At 47.2% G+C, this 20,392-nt stretch overlaps 1 protein-coding gene across 6 annotated transcripts in view; it reads right to left on the minus strand.

The window, feature by feature from the left end:
* Positions 1-6,233: 6,233 nt before the first annotated feature.
* Positions 6,234-20,392, minus strand: part of PDPR (pyruvate dehydrogenase phosphatase regulatory subunit) — a 44,934-nt gene continuing 30,775 nt past the window's right edge. For 4 of the 6 annotated variants that reach the window (XM_038008269.2, XM_073015565.1, XM_073015567.1 and 1 more), the window contains 5 exons: positions 19,369-19,481; positions 16,566-16,660; positions 13,995-14,084; positions 9,290-9,472; positions 6,234-6,987 (listed from right to left, as the gene is read on the minus strand). In XM_038008269.2, the coding sequence (XP_037864197.1) occupies positions 6,583-6,987; positions 9,290-9,472; positions 13,995-14,084; positions 16,566-16,660; positions 19,369-19,481 (886 nt within the window). In that variant the 3' untranslated portion in view covers positions 6,234-6,582. Of the gene's footprint in view, positions 6,988-9,289; positions 9,473-11,879; positions 12,308-13,994; positions 14,085-16,565; positions 16,661-19,368; positions 19,482-20,392 lie in introns of those variants that run through there. The other 2 variants (XM_038008272.2, XM_073015566.1) reach the window with 2 other exon arrangements.

Raw genomic sequence — 20,392 nt, forward strand, 5'->3', positions numbered from 1 at the left:
AACATGGCGACACCCCGTCTCTATAAAAATACAAAAATTAGCTGGGCATGGTGGCGTGTGCCTGTAATCCCAGCTACTCTGGAGACTGAGGCAGGAGAATCACTTGAACCTGGGAGTGGAGGTTGCAGTGAGCCGAGATCACACCACTACACTCCAGCCTGGGCAACAAAGCAAGACTCCGTTTCAAAAAAAAAAAAAAAAAATTAGTTGAACAGATCAAGTCCAGTGACTAACGTGTGGATGGAAGCTGGTGTAGAAAGACAGCACTGGCTGTTTCTCTCAGTGTCGTTTCCACAGTGTGAGAACACGACCCCTCTTGCTTTCCACACAAACCTGAGTGCACATGTGCCCGCGTGGAACATCAGGTGGCAAGTTCCTCCCATGAGGTCAGCTGTAGGCAGATGGCTGGTCGGAACTTCAGGAGGAGTCGGGAAGCTTTCCCCCCCAGTCACTCCAGCGTTGCAGGGAGGGTAAGATAAACACCTGCATCTTCCCTACCCCCGTTCACAAATCTTTCCTTACACTGTGGTAACACAGGGAGGCACACACACTCCTCTGCACACTGTTTATGCTTTCTGGTAGCAAACACGTTTAAGTCGCTACAGATGAAGAACATTTCACAAGCAGCCGTGCAAGAGTAGTTAAAATGTCTGTTTATTCATTTACAAACCTAGTAACGTCAGAAGAAACTCAGTGGAAACCTTGCTTGGTGGAGACAGTGCACAGTGTTAGTGCCACATTCACAGGGGCAGAAATGCTCAGTCACCCTGTGCACCCAAAGTCACCAAGGATCTCTAGAAAAGATCCCACTTACTGAAGTGCCTCGGATGTCTTCAGGGCCACATTGTAACTACACAGGAACAGAGAAGAGCTAAGCTGAACTGCACATTGACAAACACAAACGATGAGTCACAGGACTCTACAGTAATTACAATGGCATTTTTATACATCCCAAGTGTTGACCAGAGAGTAAAGTGTTAACTGAGCTGCTAGAAAACCCTTCACTGAAAGAGCTTTCTAGCCCACGCCCATTGTTCTGAGGAAGGAGAGGCTATGTGGGGCGGATGGGAACCCACACGCTGAGATGAACTTTTCTCTTTCTTCCAATCTGCACCCACCATCTGACATTCTGGAGTGTAAGGCACTAGAACCTGGCTTAGAGAATAGCAGGGCTCTAAGCTCCAGTTCTTGGTGTGCAAAGGAAATTCTGACATAGATCTTTTGAAAGAGATGCTTAAAAAATCCTCCCTATCTCCTGTAATTTCTGTCTTTGACAGGAAAACAAGAAGGCAGAAGATGGTTTGAAAGGATAAAAACAGGTGCATCTAAGAATGAGAAAAATGGCCCATGAAGAAATGTGTAACTCTCCAAGAGATGCAGACACTCTGCTCGGAGAAGTCGAGAATCACAAACAACTCTTGATGTTTTATGGACAAAGGGGAGGCAAAGGCATACAAAAATACTCAGTTATCTTGAAAAAGAGTGTACTGGTAGTGATCAGGGCTGCAAAGACGAGCCCAGTATTGACAATGGGGGAGCCTTACAACTCAGCACCTTGAAGTGTTGGCCCGAAATGGTGGCGGGGAGGAGGTGCTGACGGAGACCCATGGGCACCACTTACTGTGTGTACACAGGGCCTGGGGCAAGCCTCACACATCTACCATTTCTTCCACTCAACTGTGCTTCTCCTGAATCCATGTGCCTGAAATGACATGTGCAAGGTGAACATTCTTTATACTGTGCTAATACTGCTTAAATCAATGTTTGTGATGGGTGTTTGGGGGATGGGGTGCAGCAGGAAAATTAGAATGGCAGGAGGTTCTTATTTATTATTAACCACTGTTGACCAAACCTCTATCTTAGATTTTTTTTTTTTTTTTTTTTTGAGACAGTGTCTCACTCTGTTACCCAGGCTGGAGTGCAGTGGTGCAATCTTGGCTCACTGCAATCTCTGCTTCCTGGGTTCAAGCGATTCTCCCACCTTGCTGGGCCTCCCAAAGTGCTGGGATTACAGGAGTGAGCAAACACACCTGGCCAACCAAACCCCTATCTTAGATGTTAAAGACGACCCTGATTGACCATACTGGCGAAGCAAGAGAGACATAAAACTGACCCTTGTAGCTAACCCCTGAAAGCAATCCAATGCAAATTCCTCCACCAGGCCAGTATTCTAGGGCCAATATGAAGACTGTGGGTCACAGAAGATTCCCTTCTATTTCAGGTTCTCAAAAAGTGGTGTAGACTCAGCCAAATGCCAGGAAATGTGTCCCTACACCAGAGGAGAAGCAGAGCCAGAAATGAAGGCTACAGGTTGAGTGCTTCCTGTCTTCAGCGAAGCACTCAACGCTCTTGGAAAGCTGCCATCATTCTTGCACCGCTACTGCCACCAAGACGGTGGCGAGGGAGGAGGCTAAATTTCAAATACATGCAAAGGCAGGTAATATACTGTGGAAGCTGGAGGTTTACTTTTCATACACTTTAGTTACTTTCTTGGAAACAGCAGTCCAGGAAAGCAAGCAAACAGGTAAAACTCCGGCTGTGCATGAGGAGACGATCCAGGGCCAGTGTGCCTCCCAGTGAGAACCAAACAGGAGTGGCCAGGCTCTACTCCTGGGGCCAGAGTGAAACCGGGGTTTAATCACCGGGCAATGTGGTCTCTGTGTCTCTGGCCTGAATGAGATCTCTTGAATGTAGGGGGACAGGGATCCCTGGAAGAGCGTGAAAAATACAGTGGTCATTGTGCAGTTCTCTCTGCTGGAGCCTGTCCTGCCCTCATTTGAGGTGCTGTGACAGCAATGCAAGGTGAAAGGAGATCAAATGGCCCATCTCAGCAGTTAGTGTTTGTCCCTTTTTACTCCTCAGAGTTCCTGAATGAGAGATTTTCTGGCTTCAGTACCAACGATCACAGAAGGAGCATCTTCCTGATGAAAGCTTAGATGGAAGTCAATGACCCTGGCAGTGCTAAGAAAAGAAGTCACACGTGGTCTGACAATGAAGGGGAGGTAACTAAGGGCACTTCAAGGGAGGGGAAGGCCCACGGAAAACTGGCAACCCTCAACCCTGGGTCTCCATTTGTTTATGCCAATACACATTGTGTTCCTAGGTACAGATGGCATACACCAACAAGAGAAGGCAGAGACCGTCCTCCATGGTGAGCACAAAATGCTATGACAGGTAATTGCAGAGAGAAAAAAGCACCCAACTCCATAAAGCCAAGTACAGTCACGTACAAGTACAGCCAAGTACAAGAGTCCAGAATCCTTCAAATCTCTAGGGAGAGAAGACAAACAGGCTCCCCAAAATGAGCTGAGACACAAGGCAAACCCTTGGAAATGACACACAGATGAGGACGCTGTGGTTGTCCCTCCTTATTCCTGCTGGATTTGCAGCCATGGCTCTGCATCTGGGGCATCTACTGGCCCCCCCTGTTTACTCAAGAGGCCACTGCCTCTCAGGAGTCCAGAATGCTCCGACGTCTGACACCGATGGTCAGGAAGTTATGCTGCCCTCTCCTCTTGACCAGCTAAGAGGCGTGGACACTAGACAGAGGTAAAGCAATTATGCCAGAAGCAGGGGAGTCATTCACTGTCAAATCTGTCTGTTCAAAGAGCTCACATTAGACCAATTACAGAAAACCACCAGACTCACACAGCCTATATTTGAATGAACCAGGAGAGACTTCAAGGATGAACTCTAAAGTGCTACAAATCTGTATGTCTGGGGCACTCAATAAACAAGTGATGTCCTAGAAGATCAGCACCCCATCAGTCTTAGGAGTATGACCCTATTCACGGACAAGGTGTTTCAACTGACAGCCTGAGTGCTCACCCCTCCATCCTCCTCTCCTAGCAGCACAAGCACTCTGTTGCTCAGAGCGGGTAATGGACGTCATTTAACAGGAGGCCAGGGTTCTAGTTCAACAAACAGTGCATAATTTTGGACACAGCATCAGATTTCCTGACTTCTTAGAAAGGACAGCTAATTAAAAACATGTCAATCTCTAGTAATTAGTTGGAGATTAACAAGGGCAGAAGAGAATCCAAGTCTTTTTTTTTTTTTTTTTTTGAGACAGAGTCTTGCTCTGTAGCCCAGGCTGGAGTGCAGTGGCGCGATCTCGACCTTGGCTTACTGCAAGCTCTGCCTCCCGGGTTCACACCATTCTCCTGCCTCAGCCTCCTGAGTAGCGAGGAATACGAGCGCCCGCCACGGCGCCCGGCTAATTTTTTGTATTTTTAGTAAGAGACGGGGTTTCACCGTGGTCTTGATCTCCTGACCTCGTGATCCGCCCGCCTCGGCCTCCCAAAGCGCTGGGATTACCAGCGTGAGCCACCGTGCCCGGCCGAGAATCCAAGTCTTAAAACTCTATGTGGGATACACTTCTGATGAAGCTGCTATTTGACTCATATACTGTGATGATGGCACTATTCAATATTAAACTATGGAGACAGCTTTTATTCTTTCGATTTGGATCCTGGTAAGTGGTGATACTGCTATGTAACAGTTAAAGCACAAATGTATTGCCAAAGTTAAGGTTGAAGAGTTATGTCTGTGTGTAACTAAATTCTGGATTCAATTACAAATACATTTTCCTTTACAAAGACGGCTTTGGAGGGGTGCAAATGCTACGTGTCTGGAAGAGCAGGGGAGGCCTGCAGCTCCCAGTCAGCCGTCTCCATCTTCGGAGGTAAGTCTGCTCCCTGCTGGTAACGCCTGCATCTGCCCAAGGGCCTGTTCCTCCTCTCCCAAGGCACTCACAGCTGCTGTTCACTGGTTGACCCTCCAGCCGGCAACACCTTTCCTCCTCTCCTCCTCTCTGCCTAGAGGCAGCATCTCTCGGCTAGTTAAGTACACACTTGCTCTAAGACAACTAGACCCCCAAACAGAATTCTCATCATATGCTCCTTTAATAAGCCAACTAGAACTGTCCAAAAATGTGGACACTAAAGTCAGTAATCACTAGGAGTGGTCTAGTTGGGGAAATGGCAAGAAATGTCTAGAAGGAGCCAGCCTAAGTGGGTAAACAGAGATCCCAAAGAAACACCAGAGAAGGCAGACACCTGAGCATTTTAAGCTGCTCTAATGAAATGGAAGGATCTCCCTTAATACACTTATAGACCTAACAGAGCTAACGCTTCCAAGATACCAATACACCAAAGGTTAGAGTTTAGCTAACCAAAATGTTTTATAGCAGTTTGTTTGCACTTAAAAAAAGTCAGATTAGGGCAGTTGATATGTAAGGGGAAAATGAAGTGTTGAGGCTGGACTGCTGATATCTAAGTTTCACCTTGGGAAAACAGAGACACTGCCTGAAAGTGCAGGGCACTCCTGGGCACGCACGTCGTCTTCCAGAGGATATGGAAGGGTGGGTGGAGGGAAACAAAGAGCCTGGGGTGAAAGGAGGAAAAGCAGTCTCTAGCCTTATGCAACGTACAACCCTTGGACTCAGAACTCTCAGTGGACTAATGTGGGTCACCTCTGCGGAGCTCTGCTCTGTGCTTGAGAGTCAAACCCAGAATTCTGGCAGCTCTCTGGAACTCAGCACGGCCCACAAGGTTGAAGGGCCCAGGACAACACACCTGATCCCTTTCCCTCCCTGTTCTAAAAGGAGAGAAACATGACTTTATGGGCCAACTGTGAAGGGGACAGGTGAAGCTGACCTGACAAAGTCAGGCACACTGGGAGAAGACAAGGGAGGGACGGCTGAACTTTGGACAGCTGAGAGAAAAGCAGCATCGTTTCCACAGCAGACCACTCAGCGTCACTGCGGGGGACATTCTGAGGTCAGACCCTTTTGACTAGGAAAAGCAACACAGAAGGCAACATGGTTTTTCCCTTTCAACCACTGTGGCTTACTTGCTTACTCAACTAAGAAAGAAAAAGCAACCTTATTATACAGATTAGCAAGAGATGAAGAAAATTATAGGGAGGCTGCCCTGGCCCAAAGGTCTGCTAACAGCTTCTGCAAGGAGGAGGAGGGTGGTGCCCGGTTAACTGCTTATCTCCACTACAGACCAGAGAATGTCTGTGCGATGCCTCTCGTCAGTGAGGTAGATGATCATCCTCTTGCCAGAGGTATCGAGTGCCAGCCCACAGCATAGCGGAACAGGAGAACGAGCTGCCCCTCAGGGCTGCATCCGACACACGGCAACCCCAGCAGAATTAATAGGCTGCTCCAAGAAAATGGAACCCAAGGGAGAGGGACTCGTGCCCCGAGGCCTGCACCACCCCAGCTTGCTCTGCTTTGAGATGCAGAATTTGAAAGCAGCTGTCACCGTCACTCATGTCCACAGTGGAGCTTGTTTCTGTCCTGCCTGTCAGACACACCTCCTGCCACCATGAAAGCTGAGTAGGGGTGGGAAGAGAAAAAGAGTCCAGAGTGAATATTAGGAGAAGGAGGTGGAAGGACAAGGAAGGCTGCAGAGCAAAAATTTTTAAAGTAGGTCAAGTTCAAAATTATATCAAGGAGATGAAAGATGGGAGGCAAAAGCTCCATAAGAGGAACGGAGGCAGAAGGAAGAAAAGCTCCAAGGTGACGCCCGCTCCAGGACAAGATGATGGGGAGAAGGTGAGGCTGCCCTGGCATCACTTCCCATGTAAGTCACTCAGCTCCATGTCATCCTTTCGGCGCTTCTGGGTGAAGAGGGAGGCAACGGGGTAGAGCTTGGCCTTGGCCTGGAAGCGGTATCCCGCGATGTCAATCTCATACTCTCCCCGGTTGATGAAATCCGCTGTCACCACCTGCTCTTCCCCCGTGTCCTCGGAAAAATTGTGCACAAAGCCCAGGCAAACGTGGCGCTCTAGGCTGTAGCTGTAGGCACTGCTGGTGGTCTTGCCAACGTACTGCCCATTCCGGTAAATGGGCTCTCCCCACCAAGGCCAAAGGTCTAGGTCTGTGTCATGGTCGTCCAGGATGAACATGGTGAGGCGTTTATACACTCCATTCTGCTTTTGCAGCAGGAGGGCATCACGACCAATGAAATCCATGCCCTAAGAAAGAAAGGAACTGCCAAGTCATCCAGCGACACTCAGACCCTCGGCACAGAAAGCAGCACCGTGGGAAGGGTCCTCTGGTGTCACAGCAATGACACAGAGAGGGGCACAGCCGCCTCCAACCACAACCCTGCCCGCTTTTGGGAAATGGCGTGATTTCCACCATGTGAACAACTGCATGTGAAATATAAAAGACCCCTTGGTAATTTTTGTAACAACAGAGGTACACATTTTGTTGCCTATTTTATAAACATAAAGTCACAAGACCAGATAGAACAAAAATATTTAGGAAAAAAACTCACTCAATAAAATACCCTATCAGTACAGTACTTTAGAAGAATGTTTTTTATATTGGCCAGTTGCGGTGGCTCACGCCTGTAACCCCAGCACTTTGGGAGGCCGAGGCGGGCGGATCTCCTGAGGTCGGGAGTTCAAGACCAGCCTGACCAACTTGGAGAAACCCCATCTCTACTGGAAAAAAAAAAAATACAAAATTAGCTGGGCGTGGTGGCATGCCTGAAATCCCAGCTACTTGGGAGGCTGAGGCAGGAGAATCACTTGAAGCCAGGAGGCAGAGGTTGCAGTGAGCCAAAATCATGCCACTGCACTCGAGCCTGGGCAACAAGAACGAAGCTCCGTCTCAAGAAAAGAAGAAAAAAAAAAATAGTGATTATCTTTAAATAGACAAAATGTGGGTGATTTTAGTTTCCTTTTTTATATTTCCCAAAATGAGTTATTACTTTTTTTTTTTTTGGAGATGGAGCCTTGCTCTGTCACTCAGGTAGGAGTGTAGTGGCATGATCTCAGCTCACTGGATCCTCTTCCTCCCAGGTTCAGGCAATTCTCACGTCTCAGCCTCCCGAGTAGCTGGGATTACAGGTGCCTACCACCACGCCCAGTTAATTTTTATATTTTTACTAGAGATGGGGTTTCACCATGTTGGCCAGGCTGGTCTCAAACTCGTGACCTCAGGTGATCTGCCCAAAACAAAAAAAACAATTAGGCCTGGTGTGGTGTCTCACATCTGTAACCCCAGCACTTTGGGAGGCCAAGGAGGGCGGATCACCTGAGCTCAGGAGTTCGAGACCACCTTGGCCAATGTGGCAAAACTGTCTTTACCAAAATACAAAAAATTAGCTCGGTGTGGTGACACGTCTATGGTCCCAGCTACTTGGGAGGCTGAAGGGGAGAATCACCTGAACATGAGAGGGCACTGCAGTGAGCCAACATTGCGCCCCTGCACTCCAACCTGGGTGACAGAAAGAGACCCCACCTCAAAATCAAAAACAAAAGAAAAAGCCCACAAAAATTAGGCAGCTGACCAAAAGATAACTAGTTTGTACAAATACCCGTGGCATATTAATGCATCACCATAATTAACTCGGAATAGCCTCCCAGAAAGTACTAGAAATAAGTGGGTTTTTTTGTTTGTTGTTTTTTAATTTTAATACAGAGACGAGGTCTTGCTGTATTGCCTAGGATGAGCTCAAGTGATTCTCCTGCCTTGGCCTCCCCAAAGTGCTAGGATTACACTTGTGAGCCACTGCACCTGACCAAGTGTTGTTTATTTATTATGTTTTCTTTTTTTTTAGACGGAGTCTTGCTTTATCACCCAGGATGGAGTGCAGTGGTGCAATCTTGGCTCACTGCAACCTCCACCTGCTAGGTTCAGGTGATTCTCCTGCCTCAGCCTCCTGAGTAGCTGGAACTACAGGTGCCGACCACCACGCTGGCTATTTTTCGTATTGTTTTGTTTTGTTTTGTTTTGTTTTTTTTGCCTCCCAGGTTCACGCCATTCTCCTGCCTCAGCCTCCAAGTAACTTGGGACTACAGGCACCCGCCACCACGCCCAGCTAATTTTTTGTATTTTTAGTAGAGACGGGGTTTCACCATGTTAGCCAGGATGGTCTCAATCTCCTGACCTTATGATCCACCCGCCCGCCTCAGCTTCCCAAAGTGTTGAGATTACAGGCATGAGCCACTGCACCCAGCCTACTTTTTGTATTTTTAGTAGAGATGAGTTTCACCATGTTGGCCAGGCTGGTCTCGAACTCCTGACCTCAGGTGATCCGCCTGCCTCAGCCTCCCAAAGTTCTGGGATTCAGGCATGAGCCACCATTATTATGTTTTCATTTGAAGATATTTTACCCTATAAAGTTTTCGTTCTCATTTACCTGATGCTAACATCAAGGCCTCAATCTTTTTCCTTTTTCCTGTCATATCAGTTCTTCTTCCTAGTCTAGTGCAGATTCACTACCCAGGAAGCTGAGTGAAAGTGGAGTCTGGATAAACACAGTACCTTTTCTAATTTCACCCGAGACTCTCGTCCACATTCCAGGGGCGTGGTGAGGTTATTTATATCCTGACCCCAGAAGGCAAAAAACTTCTCAATTCGGAGACTGCGAAGAGCATAATACCCAGCATTCCGGATTCCGTATTTCTGGCCAACACTCATCACTTCATTGTACACATGCAGGGCGTACTATAGGAAGAGATGGAAAGTTAGTAAGCAGTAGACCTTCAGAACTAAGCATGAAGCATGTCTGGAAGAGCTGATGGCTCACACTATTAACATGGACAAGAGAGGAGGTGTATAAAACTCCCAGGATGTCTCATCCTTGACACACTCAGGGCATAGCCCGGGGTGATGAGCTGGGGTCACCCCAGCCTGGACTTAAGCTCCATGACAGCAGGATCCATGTCTTTTTACCTCTCTAAAATGTCTTGTGTGGTAATTCTAGCACACAGCAATTTTTACATAATAATTTGTAGAAGCACTCTCATCATTTGGTAAATGGCCAGTCTCATCATCATTTCTAAAACAGTCTACTAATACTCCAGGGTCTTCATCTGATTCTGGCTTTGTTCTTTTGCTCCAGTTTCCCAACCACTGTCATGCCCTCATGTGCTGGCCCAAGCTGTGAGGCCCAGCTCTCACACGTAACTCGAGACGTGTGCATACATCGGATGATGGTGGGGGAGCCAGGAAGGCAGGGCTCACCTGCTCATGTCCCATAGCATTCAGGCTCTCAAGCTGCTCTTTTCTTGGTTTCAGAAACATGTACATTATCAGATCAGTGAACAGAAGGTTTTCCAAACTGAAGGCAAATATTCAATCCCTGTCTGAACATACACTGTTAAGTTTAAAGTCCAACAAAAATGAGACTACACTGTTTGCTTTAAAAACTATAAAATGAAATTGAAAGCAAGACACAGCAAAGAACCAGCTTCAGTAATACTGCAGTTCTTTATCCTAGCGTAGTATATTTCTATAAACTGCACCACTGTAGCTGAACAGGCATCTACCAAACAGACCACTACGATCAATTATTTTACTTCATTTTATTTCATTTCATTTTTTTTTTTTTTAATTATATTTTTGAGACAGAGTTTTGCTCTTCCGCCCAGGCTGGAGTGAAGTGGCGCTATCTTGGCTCAATGCAACTTCCACCTCCCGGGTTCAAGTGATTCTCCTGCCTCAGCCTCCTGAGTAGCTGAGATTATAGGCGCACGCCACCACACCCAGCTAATTTTTGTATTTTTAGTAGAGACGAGGTTTCGCCATGTTGACCAGGCTGCTCTAGCACTCCTGACCTCAGGTGATTCGCCCACCTTTGCTTCCCAAAGTGCTGGGATTACAGGCATGAACCACTGTGCTGGGAAGACAACTTTAAATGTGGAAAAAAGGAATCCAAGCTATTGCATGCAACACTCGCCTGTGGTATGTGTATAAGGGAAACACGTGAATCAGCCAAGGTGGGTGCAGGAGACCCACAGAACGCGGCAGAATGAGGAGAAGACAGAGCTGGCGTCTCAGGGGAGCGTGGTGCTCTCCCACCTCAAGTTCAATCTCCAGTTCTTTAGCTAAGAGGATGACCAAGGAAGAAAGAGGTAACCAGGTGACAAGCGTTGGGCCAGATCCAACTACATGACTAATGTTGGCAAAATCAAAAAGAGTGGGTCTCCACCATTCACTCATTCTTCTCACAAAATACCAGAGATTCAGTGTGAACAAAACGAGAATCTGCCATGTGCTCCCATGTTTTGGAAGACCTCTTCTCAAAGAGACAAACATAAGCTTCCTGGACAAAAGCCAGCTTATAGAGAACCCAAGCGTGGCACAAATAATCTCTCTGACTCATGAAAAATCGTAAGAAAGGGAACAGCTCAGGGAAATCAGAAAGCTGAAACCAAGGCCTCCAAGCAAGGACGAAGCTGCCAGAGCCACAGAGCCTCCCCTTCCTGATGAGGTGTGACCACAAGCATCTAGGTGACAACACCTGAACCACTGGTTGGCACTTCAGAATCAACATGTCTGCACAGGCCAGCCATGGCAGCTGCATCTGTTTCAACTCTTCCCCAGTCTTGAACAATCTCTTCATCTTCATATTGTTATAATACTTCTGAGTGTGGAAAAGCAGATGAAATTTCATGCACTGATATATCTGTGCTTTAATAATTTAAAAAGGGTCAGGCACAGTGGCTCAAATAGTTAAAAGAGGGCTGGACACAGTGGCTCATGCCAGTAATCCCAACACTTTGGGAGGCTGAGATGAGAGGATCATTTGAGGCTAGAGTTAGAGTCCAGCCAGGGCAACATATGCAGACTCTCATTGCTATAAAAAAATAAAAAATAGGCCGGGCGCGGTGGCTCACGCCTGTAATCCTAGCACTTTGGGAGGCCAAGGCAGGCAGATCACGAGGTCAGGAGACGAGACCATCCTGGCCAACACGGTGAAACCCTGTCTCTACTAAAAATACAAAAAATTAGCCAGGTGTGGTGGCGGGCGCCTGTAGTCCCAGCTACTCAGGAGGCTGAGGCAGGAGAATCGTTTGAACCTGGGAGGCAGAGCTTGCAGTGAGCCGAGATAGTGTCACTGCACTCCAGCCTGGGCGACAATGGGAGACTCTGTCTAAACAATAAATTTTAAAAAAAAATAGTTGGGCACCTGTGGTCCTACCTACTCAGGAAGCGGAGGTGGGAGGACTGCTTGAGCCCAGAGGTTCAAGGCTGCAGTCAGCTATGATCATGCCACTGCACTAAAAAATAGTAGTAAATAAGGTCGGGGCAGTGGCTCACACGTGTAATCTCAACACTTTGGGAGGCTGAGGCGAGAGGATCACTAGAGTCCAGGAATCTGAGACCAGCCTAGGCAACACAGCAAGACCCTGCCTCTATAAAAATAAAATTAAAAAATTAGCTGGGGATGTTGGTACATGCCTGTAGTCCCGGCTATTCAGGAGGCTGAGGCAGGAGGATCACTTCAGCCTGGGAGGTCAAGCTGCAATAAGCCAGTCTGGGTGACAGAGCAATGCCCTATTTCACCAAAAAAAAAAAAAAAAAAAAATTAAGAGAAAACCTATCACTAAAAGTAATATGACTAACATTAAGAAGAAAACAAGCATGCCTACAATCACTGCTACCTGTCACAATAGGACAAAGGAAGGAAATTATAGGAAGAAAGACTGTGGGCCGGGCGTGGCAGCTCATGCCTGTAATCCCAGCACTTTGGGAGACCGAGGTGGGTGGGTCACCTAAGGTTAGGAGTTCAAGACCAGCCTGGCCAACATGGTGAAACCCCGTCTCTACTAAAAATATAAAAATTAGTTGGGTGTGGTGGCACGCCCTGTAATCCCAGCTACTTGGGAGGCTGAGGCAGGAGAATCGCTTGAACCCGGGAGGCGGAGGTTGCGGTGAGCCTAGACTGCGCCACTGCACTCCAGCCTGGGGCATAAGAGTGAGACTTCATCTCAAAAAAAAAAAAAAAAGAAAGAAAAGATTGTGAAAAAAGAAGAAACTATTACTATTTGCATATGATTAGACTGAACTCAGCCTGCAGACCTTTTTATAACAGCAAAAGACTAGAAATATCATAAATGTCTATTAGTATCGGAATGAATTAGAATGAATGGAATGAATGAATGAATGAATGGAATGCTATGCCACTGTTAAAAAAATAAAGAAAAAAAGAACAAGGAAGCTCTTTTTCTTTAGGTACTAACAAAGAAAAAGCTCTAAGACAAATTGTGAAGTGACGTTGGGTGCAGTGGCTCACGCCTGTAATCCCAGCACTTTGGGAGGCTGAAGTGTGTGGACCACTTGAGGTCAGGAATTGGAGATAAGCCTGGGCAACATGGTGAAGCCCCATCTCTCCTAAAAATACAAAATTCAGCCAGGCATGGTGGTGTGCACCTGTAATCTCAACTACTTGGGAGGCTGAGGTGGGAGAATCACTCAAACCTGGGAGGCAAAGGTTGCAGTGAATTGAAATTATGCCGCTACACTCCAGCCTAGGTGACAGAGTGAGACTCTGTCTCAATTAAAAAAAAAAAAAATTGTGAAGTGAAAAAAAAAAAACAGGATGAAGAATAGCAGTATGCTTCCATTTCTGTTTTTAAAAAGGGGGCTTGGCTGGGTATGGTGGCTCACACCTATAATCCCAGCACTTTGGGAGGACAAGATGGGTGTATCACCTGAGGTCAGGAGTTTGAGACCAGCCTGAGTGACATGGCAAAATCCGTCTCTACAAAAAATTACAAAAATTAGCCAGGTATGGTGACACATGCCTACAGTCCCAGCTACTCGGGAGGCTGAGGTGGGAGGGTGGCTTGAGCCCAGGAGGTCGAGGCTGCAGTGAGCCATGGTCATGCCATTGCACTCCACCCTGGGCAACAGAGTGAGACTGTGTCTCAAAAAAAAAAAAATTTAATTATAAATTTGCTTGCAATATGCATACAAATCTCAAGCGCCATATTAAATACTAATATTATTGGTGACAGTTGGTGAGAACTGATCAGACGGCGCCAAATACTTTTTAAATGTATTACCTATTCAAAAAAACTTAAATAACTTAGTTAAAAATGGTCAAATCTCTTCAATGCAGCCTACCTCAGTTCCCAAGGCCCAATCAGATACAGCTCTCCAAACCTGCCAGTGCTGGTGAATGCCGGGAGCGCCGGCACCCGACAGTGGTTGTGTGAAGAAGGGAAGGGTGCCCTCTCACCTCTATGGGGATGTACAGCATGAATCCTGGCTCTCCTGTGTGCGTCATGCTCATCACCCGGATCCCATTTGCATAGCCCACGCTCATCTCCTGCAGGGACAAAGATAGCAGTCAGCCTGGGCACTCACATTGCTTGTTAAGGCGGGACGTCTGGGGAAACCTTTCATTAGTGCTGCACCCTCAGCTTACTGTTGAGTGAAACAGACGCCAAGGCAAGAATTTCATCCTGAAAGCGGTGAATTTCCAGGTCCTGAGGCACTGAGAATGGAGCACTGCCTCTATGACACCTCTACTTGCTACTGTTAACATCTCAGGACTTTTAGCCAAGCTGATGGTGGAGAGTGGAGGGAAGTTTTTGACAAGCACAAAATATTCCTCTTTGCCAGGTCCTTGTGTTAGTCGGGGGTTGCAGGCACAATGAGGACAAGGTGAGTGTCTTCTCTGGGGGACTCAACAGACAAACCCTGGCCACCTGCCATACAAAAGATGATGCCCGATGCCCACAGAAATGATTCGTCTGCTGTCCTGGGGTCAAAGACGGGCTTCTGATTCTCAGGACATGTTACATAGATGCTCAGTTCCCTAACAGCGGCCACTGATGCAATCACTGTTCCTATAAAGGAAAGTGGAAAGTCCCGGACAGCACTGAAGTGAAGTACTTCCATAGGAGGCTGACAGGATGTGGCACTCGCCAGGTGTTGAGCATACGAGTCACTCCTCCAAGCAGGAGAACGAACACTGGGAGGGGTCCACTGATGGCTAACAGTGGAGAGTTTTCTGTTGCTTCACTTTGCCTCGGAGAATGAAAACTGTGAAACAATTTGTAGGTGTTACCAACTTTGGGTGAACTTCCAAGAGTCTCCATCAGTAACTGCCTGGAAGGTGCTGGTTACACGTTGCCAAGATGTCTGTCCGTTTGGCTGTCTCTAATCAGCTGCTTCCTGGGGAGGACTCTGTTGTCATTGCTTTCATTCGATTACAGTTTGTTTCACTCAGCTCTGGTAGCCACTTACAGGAAAGAAAATTACGTAAGAAGTTCAGAGATTCACCTACGCCATTTCTTCTCTGAAGATGCCACAGACACAGAAGTTACTCTGTGTACAGAAAAGAGACCACACCGCATGGAGAGAAGGGACCTAACTTCGACAGGCATTTTTGTGTGCGTCATAATCCTGTAACTTCAAATTTTAATCCAGTGCTACAGAAACCAAAAAGCATACAGACTTTACATTTAGAGAACCTAAATCCACTTCAAAGATATCCTAATGCTTATCAAATAAGGAAAGCTTGGAGTGTAAAAAATAAACAAATAAGGCCAGGCACAGTCGCTAACACCTGTAATCCCAGCACTTTGGGAGGCCTTGGTGGGCGGATCACCTGAGGTCAGGAGTTCGAGACCAGGCTGGCCAACATGGTGAAACCCTGTCTCTACTAAAAATACAAAAAATTAGCAGGGCATGGTGGTGGGCACTTATAATCCCAGCTACTCGGGAGGCTGAAACAGGAGAAACGCCTGAACCCGGGAAGTGAAAGTTGCAGTGAGCCGAGATCGCACCATTGCATGCCAGCCTGCGCAACAAGAGTGAAACTCTGTCTCAAAATAATAATAACAAATAAATATACTCAGTCACTTCTTTGCTAATGAAGGGCAGCACATTTTTTTTTTTTTTTTTTTGAGTTAGAGTCTTGCTCTGTCACTTAACCTGGAGTGCAATGGCGCAATCTTGTGCAGTAACCTGGAGTGCAGTGGCTGCAACATCTGCCTCCCAGGTTCAAGCCATTCTACTGCCTCAGCCTCCCAAGTAGCTGGGACCACAGGCATGCACCACCACGCCTGGCTAATTTTTGTATTTTTGTATTTATTTATTTATTATTTATTATTTATTTTTGAGGTAGAATCTCACTCAATATATTGCCCAGGCTGGAGTGCAATGGCACGATCTCGGCTCACTACAACCTCCGCCTCCCAGGTTCAAGTGATTCTCCTGCCTCAGCATCCCGAGTAGCTAGGATTACAGGCATGTACCGCCACATCCTACTAATTTTTGTATTTTTAGTAGAGATGGGGTTTCACCATGTTGGCCAGGCTGGTCTTGAACTCCTGACTTCATGATCTGCCCAGCTCGGCCTCCCAGAGTGCTGGGATTACAGGCGTGAGCCACTGTGCCTGGCCAGCGCACTCTTTTATTTGAGACATAGTCTCACTCTGTTACCCAGGTGGAGTGCAGTGGCGTGTTCTCGGCTCACTGCAACCTCTGCCTCCCGGGTTCAAGTGATTCCCGTGCCTCGGCCTCACAAGTAGCCAGTATTATAAGCGTGTGCGACCACACCTGGCTAATTTTTGTATTTTTAACAGAGACAGGGTCTCACCATGTTGGCCAGGCTGGTCTCAAACTCCTGACCTTGGGTGATCCACCTGCCTTGGCCACCTAAAGTGCTGGGACATGAGCCACCTCACCCAGCCAAGACACTCTTTGTGGGTGTTAACACCATAGTAAGAACATAGAACTGCCACTGCTATGAAAGACACATTCTCTACCCATTTAAAAACAGAACTTTATCAGCACTCACCTTGCAAAAGAGGCTTGGGAAGTGGTCTGGAGTCATAGGGGCATAGGACAACTCGGACAGCACATCCACAGCTCGAGGGCCAATCAGATTGAGGGCTAAATGGAAAAGAACAAGAGATGTCCAGCTCTCCTGCTGAACAGGTGAGCCAATCGGAAAGGTCTACTGTAGATTTGCTCAGCTATAGCCAGGCCTGGGTGCTGAGACCAGGAATATGTCCCTTTGCTTAGGCACTCCAAGGATGGATGCTAAGCACCCCTATTCTGGTGAATACACCTCTGCCAACAGGGCCTGTGAATGCAGCACGGCTGGCCATAACTGCCCACACAATTTCCGTTCTCCTCCTTTTCCCAGCATGGCTAAGTGATGGAAGAAGCCCCAACCCCAAATCAGTACCCAGAGGAGATCTGCCCAACCAAAAAGTATATGGACTTTAAATTCGGAGAAGCTAAATCCACTTCAAATATATCCTAATGCTTACTACATAAGGAAAGCATTATTCCAGACACTGGTGTTTGGGGGATATCAGCTTGTGCTAATTACACATCATCCATCCTAAGCCAGGCTAGAACATGACTTTTATTCAGTAACATTCTGTAGTATGCCAATCCAGGAGCAGGACGTAAATCATATTCGCTACTACAAGGAATTGAGAATGAGGGCCTAGGAGAGCAAACGCTGGTGGGGCCAAGGGGCAAGATCAGTTAGGTGGGAGGGCGGGAGGGGTTAAGTTGAGACGGCTGAGGGTGAGAAAATCAGGGAACCAAGTCATCCTTAAAAATTAGGTACTCATGGCTGGGCGCGGTGGCTCACGCCTGTAATCCCAGCACTTTGGGAGGCCGAGACGGGGCGGATCACGAGGTCAGGAGACCAACACCATCCTGGCTAACATGGTGAAACCCCGTCTCAACTAAAAATACAAAAAATTAGCCGGGCATGTTGGCGGGAGCCTGTAGTCCCAGCTACTTGGGAGGCTGAGGCAGGAGAATGGGACGTGGAGCTTGCAGTGAGCCGAGACTGCGCCACTGCACTCCAGCCTGGGCGAGAGAGCAAGACACCGTCTCAAAAAAAAAAAAGAAAAGAAAAATCAGGTACTCATCAAAAAAAAAAAAAACTTTAAAATTTACTCATTCATTCAAAAAATAAATGACCTCCTACATGCAAGCTGTAGGGGATATAGCAGTGAACAAAAGAAATAGAAACCAAAGCACTAACTCATTTCACACTTCACCTACAAAAAGAGGAAGGGGCTGGGCATGGTGGCTCATGCCCGTAATCTGAGCACTTTGGGAGACCAAGGTGGGTGGATTATCTGAGGTCAGAAGTTCGAGACCAGCCTTACCAACATGGTGAAACTCGTCTCTACCAAAAATATAAAAAATAACTCACGCCTGTAATCCCAGCACTTTGGGAGGCCGAGGTGGGTGGATCACGAGGTCAGGAGATTGAGACCATCCTGGCTAACATGGTGAAACCCCATCTCTACTAAAAATACAAAAAATTAGCTCGGCGTGGTGATGGGCGCCTGTAGTCCCAGCTACTTGGGAGGCTGAGGCAGGAGAATGGCGTGAAACCGGAAAGCAGAGCTTTCAGTGAGCCGAGATCACACCCCTGCACTCCAGCCTGGGCGACAGAGCAACACTCCGTCACAAAAAAAAAAAAAAAAAAAAAAAAAAAAAAAAAAAAAAGGCATGGTGGCATGTGCCTGTAATCTCAGCTACTCAGGAGGCTGAGGTAGGAGAATCGCTTGAACCCAGGAGGTAGAGGTTGCAGTGAGGGGAGATCGCACCACTGCATTCCAGCCTGGGCAACAGAGTGAGACTCCATCTCAAAACAAATAAACAAATACATAAATCAATAAATATAATTAAAAATTAGTTGAGTACAGTGGCATGTGCCTGTGGTTCCAGCTACTCTGGAGGCTGAGGTGAGAGGACTGCTTGAGCCCAGGAGGTTGAGGCTGCAGTGAGTTATGATGGTGCAACTACACTCCAGCTTGGGCAACAGAGCAAGATCCTGTCTCAAAAAAAAAAAAAAAAAAAAAAGTCTTAGAAATCTACTTTTTTTTTTTTTTTTTTTTTTTTTTGAGACAAAGTCTTGCTCTGTCGCCCAGGCTACAGTACAATGGCATGATCTCGGCTCATTGCAACCGCCGCCTCGCAGACTCAAGCGATTCTCCTGCCTCAGGCTTCCAAGTAGCTAGGACTATAGGCGTGCACCATGTCCAGCTAATTTTTGTATTTTTAGTAGAGATGGGGTTTCATCATGTTGGCCAGGCTAGTCTTGAACTCCCAACCTCATGATTCACCCACCTTGGCCTCCCAAAGTGCTGGGATTACAGGTGTAAGCCACTGTGTCCAGCCTTCAATTTTCTTTTCTTTTTTTTTTTTGAGACAGAGTCTCACTTGTCTAGGATGGAGTGCAGAGGCGCGATCTGGGCTCACTGCAACCTCTGCCTCCCAGATTCAAGTGATTCCTCTGCTTCAGCCTCCCAATTAGCTGGGACTACAGGCATGTGCCACCATGCCCAGCTAATTTTTGTATTTTTAGTAGAGATGGGGTTTCACCATATAGGCCAAGCTGGTCTTGAACTGACCTAGTGATCTGCCCACCTCGGCCTCCAAAAGTGCTGGGATTACAGGCGTGAGCCACTGTGCCCTAGAGATCAATTTCCTATGACCAGAGAGCCTCTTCTATGCTAACTCTAATGTTCATTTTTGAGGGTCAAATGTAAAGAAGGCAAACGTGGAAGACATATCTGCATCTGCTGGCCTTTTCCACGTGGCAGAGCCTGAGGCCCCCGTACCTGTGTACTTCCAGGTGACGTCCTCCAGGAGCAGGTTGCTGTCTTTTGGCATGTGTTTCTTAAGCCAAGCCCAACAGTGGACCTGCTGGTCAGTTGGAGAGATCATGAAGAAACTGAAAAGTGAGACGCCAAAATAATCAAAAGCAGGCAGCAGAAAAAGGATCAGGAAACAATCAAATCTTACTTAGTTTCAAAGCAATGAGGCAAACACTAGGAAAAGATTTCTTAGCTTTCACATAAGGCCAGTAGCACCATTCTAGGATACACCACCTAACAACAAAACAAAATTCTAGCTTCCTGTTAGTGCCAAGAAATTATACAGATTTACTAATGTAAGACATCGGCTGGGCACAGTGGCTCAGGCCTGTAATCCCAGCACTTTGGGAGGCCAAGGTGGGCGGATTGCTTGAGCTCAGGTGTTCAAGACCAGCCTGGGCAATGTGGCAAAATCCTATCTCTACAAAATACACAAAAATTGGCTGGGTGTGGTGGTGGTACCTGCGGTCCCAGCTACTTAGAAAGCTGAGGTGGGGCCGGGCGCGGTGGCTCAAGCCTGTAATCCCAGCACTTTGGGAGGCCGAGACGGGCGGATCACGAGGTCAGGAGATCGAGACCATCCTGGCTAACACGGTGAAACCCTGTCTCTACTAAAAACACAAAAAACTAGCCGGGCGTGGTGGTGGTCGCCTGTAGTCCCAGCTACTCGGGAGGCTGAGGCAGGAGAATGGCCTAAACCCGGGAGGCGGAGCTTGCAGTGAGCTGAGATCCGGCCACGGGCGACAGAGCGAGACTCCGTCTCAAAAAAAAAAAAAAAAAAAAAAAAAGAAAGCTGAGGTGGGAGGATCACTTGAGCCCAGGAGGTGGAGGCTGCAGGGATCCATGATCGCATCACTGCACTCCAGCCTGGGTGACAAAGTCAGACCTTGTCTCCAAAAAAAAAAACAAAAAAACAAAACAAAACAAAAAAAAAACAAGGCATCTTCTCCCACTAGGGTACATAATCTGGTGGGCTTTTTAAAATTTT

The sequence above is a fragment of the Chlorocebus sabaeus genome, chromosome 5, assembly GCF_047675955.1.
Source record: "Chlorocebus sabaeus isolate Y175 chromosome 5, mChlSab1.0.hap1, whole genome shotgun sequence".
Lineage (NCBI taxonomy): Eukaryota > Metazoa > Chordata > Mammalia > Primates > Cercopithecidae > Chlorocebus > Chlorocebus sabaeus.